This window comes from Anastrepha ludens, chromosome 4, assembly GCF_028408465.1.
Source record: "Anastrepha ludens isolate Willacy chromosome 4, idAnaLude1.1, whole genome shotgun sequence".
NCBI classification, from domain to species: Eukaryota; Metazoa; Arthropoda; class Insecta; order Diptera; family Tephritidae; genus Anastrepha; species Anastrepha ludens.
This window is the reverse complement of record NC_071500.1, coordinates 115476696-115479141: the sequence shown is the minus strand read 5'-3', so window position 1 is coordinate 115479141 and position 2446 is coordinate 115476696. Positions and strand designations below refer to the sequence as shown.

Sequence of the window (2446 nt, the reverse complement as noted above, 5' to 3'; positions counted from 1 at the left end):
CATAAAGTATTCTCATCAAAATATTGCTTCAAATCTTCAATATGTTCGTATTCACCTGTTCACTCCATCATTTTGAATAGTTTTTATTATATTTATTTTTGGCATTCGTAGTTGTTGGCTGACAATAAAGAATAAAGAACGGAGATGACGACGACAGTAAGGTAAGGAAAGGAAAATAACTTTCGGACAGACTTCGTAATTTTTGCTCAAAGTGCCAAATGGAAGTAATTAAAACTTTGACGACCAAGCAACCAACACCAGAAATTAAAGCAGAGCAACAAAAATAAGTGTATGAAAAGTTCTGTATGCTTCGTAAATATGTGCTTGGGTGTATGCGTAGAAGTTTCAGCAAAGGGATTTATTTGCAGTAATTAATTAGAAGACAGTTACATTAAATGGTTATGGAGTTTTAATCTAACAAGTCTAAGTAAGAGAGCAAAAGTCGAGTTTGGTTGCTTTTATTAGTTTTTTTTTTGCATTTTTGATTTTCTAGAAAGTTTACAGCGTACACATACATACAAGAGAGTAGATCAGCCTTACAAATATTGTATATTTTTTAGTTATAGCTTTATTAAAGGCACAAATTCCATAAACACTAATTTAATGTGCGCCCCTTAGCGCCAGCTCTGCACAACGGCGGAGTAGGCGAAGGGACGATCGGCCGGCACGTAAATGGGCGGTGATATAAGGCGTTGGGAGCGTAACACCACAGGCACAGTGAGCGGCGTATCTGCTACGGCCGGCCCCAAGTTCGCCGAAACATAAACACGCTCCGCATCCGGATTCTCTTTGGCACCCTCTTCGGGCTTCGGCGCCACTGGATTATCACTTACACCGCATGCTGGATGACCAGCTTTGTCCGCTGGCGACACTGGCGACTCAGGTTCATTCACTGAAATGGTTGAATCTTGATTGGCGGAGACTTGGATTTCTGTGGGCAGCAGAAAAGCGCGGCTAGGGCGCCAACCGGAGGGTGGATAGGGTGCTTTTGAGGGTTTGGCATTCGCCAGCTGAAGATCTGTGGTGGCAACAACATCATCTAGATCCACTTCAGTAGTGGCCTCGATGCCAGGCAGCACTGTTGTAAAAGGTGCAAGTGGAGTTGCAGTGCTGGTTGGGAATGCATCGACTATATCCCTATCATTTTGTGTAATCGCCTCTGCCTCAGCTTCTTGTGCGGCTTTTACTTCATTAGGCAGCAGAAAAGCGCGGCTAGGGCGCCAACCGGAAGGTGGATAGGGTGCTTTCAGTGCACGTCCACGCTTGGCGACGCGGTCGTTTAATAGCTCAGCAGGTACCAAATTGTACGGTGTGGTGTTTTCATCCTCAATAGGCTCGGTGGTGGTGGTGTAGTCATCTGCGGGAAATTCGGTAGTGGTGCTGGTGGCTAGGCCGGAGCCCTCTTCTTGCGCGTCATCAGCAGCGGCCTCCTCATCTTCACCGGGTAGATTGAAAGCACGTCCTGGCCTATAACCTGCGGCCGGATACGGTGTTGGATACACTTCCTCCACAACAGCCACTTCTCCACCAGCATTATCTGCATTCTCGATACGCGCTAAGAAGCGATTGTTACGCAACTGGCCCGCCTGCGTTACGCTGCTGAGCAACGAGATGGCGAGCAACAAATGAAGAAGCAGCGAATGCGTAGAGTGCGACATGTTGCACATAAATTATTATAAAAATATATTCGATACTTAAGGCTCTATTAGCGAAGTCCTTTAAAGGCTTTTTGTATTATGAATTATGTTTTATTATTATTTTTTTAATTCACTCCGCTTGAATTTCGTTTAGATTTTGCAAATTAATTAATTCAAATAGTGAAGTGCGACTGTTTTAATTAGAGATGCCAGCAATCACTTTTATATCAAAAGTCAATTTGACGATCACGTAATCAATCGTGCGCCCGTTCACCGAATTGAGTCCTCTCCAACTCAAGTGCTCTCCCGAACTGCGCTCTGATCAGCAACAGAATACGCAGGCACCTAGAAGTTGCGCATACGCCCCGTTGACGCCCAACCCGCCACACATCTCCAATCAACCAAACCCATATTTGAATTTGATTTTAAAAATTAATAAGCTTACACAGCCACATATGCACGTATCCAGACGCGAAGTGTAAAAAATCGAGAAACCCAAACAGGTGGAAACTTTGAAACTTTGCTTACAACGGACTCATTTAAAATCGCTTGTACTGGTGCACAAACGCACACCCATAAATGCACACATGTTTGTAGCCTCATCTTTTCCGTTCTACCTATAGATTCCTTATGCTCGTAAATCGCTTTCAATATATGGTTCGAAAAATAAAACAAAATAACAAAAACATGCAAATAAGTACGAAAAGTAAAAAGTAAAGACATAATCACCAACGATTTCAGCAAAATGGAATTTTTTACGTGTTTAGAATTATAACTTCTGGTTCTGATGTCTTTTTTATGTTCTTCAC

At 43.0% G+C, this 2446-nt stretch overlaps 1 protein-coding gene across 1 annotated transcript; it reads right to left on the bottom strand.

Annotated features, from left to right (window-relative positions):
- Window positions 1-442: 442 nt before the first annotated feature.
- On the bottom strand, window positions 443-1935 carry LOC128862316 (uncharacterized). The gene has a single exon (XM_054100874.1). It carries the CDS (start codon window positions 1665-1667, stop codon window positions 615-617), a length of 1053 nt encoding a protein of 350 aa, XP_053956849.1. The 5' UTR covers window positions 1668-1935; the 3' UTR covers window positions 443-614.
- Window positions 1936-2446: the final 511 nt, after the last annotated feature.

What these genes read in the sequence shown, in the direction of transcription:
- LOC128862316 (XM_054100874.1), bottom strand. Translation starts at nt 1,667, where the DNA reads ATGTGCAACATGTCGCACTCTACGCATTCGCTGCTTCTTCATTTGTTG.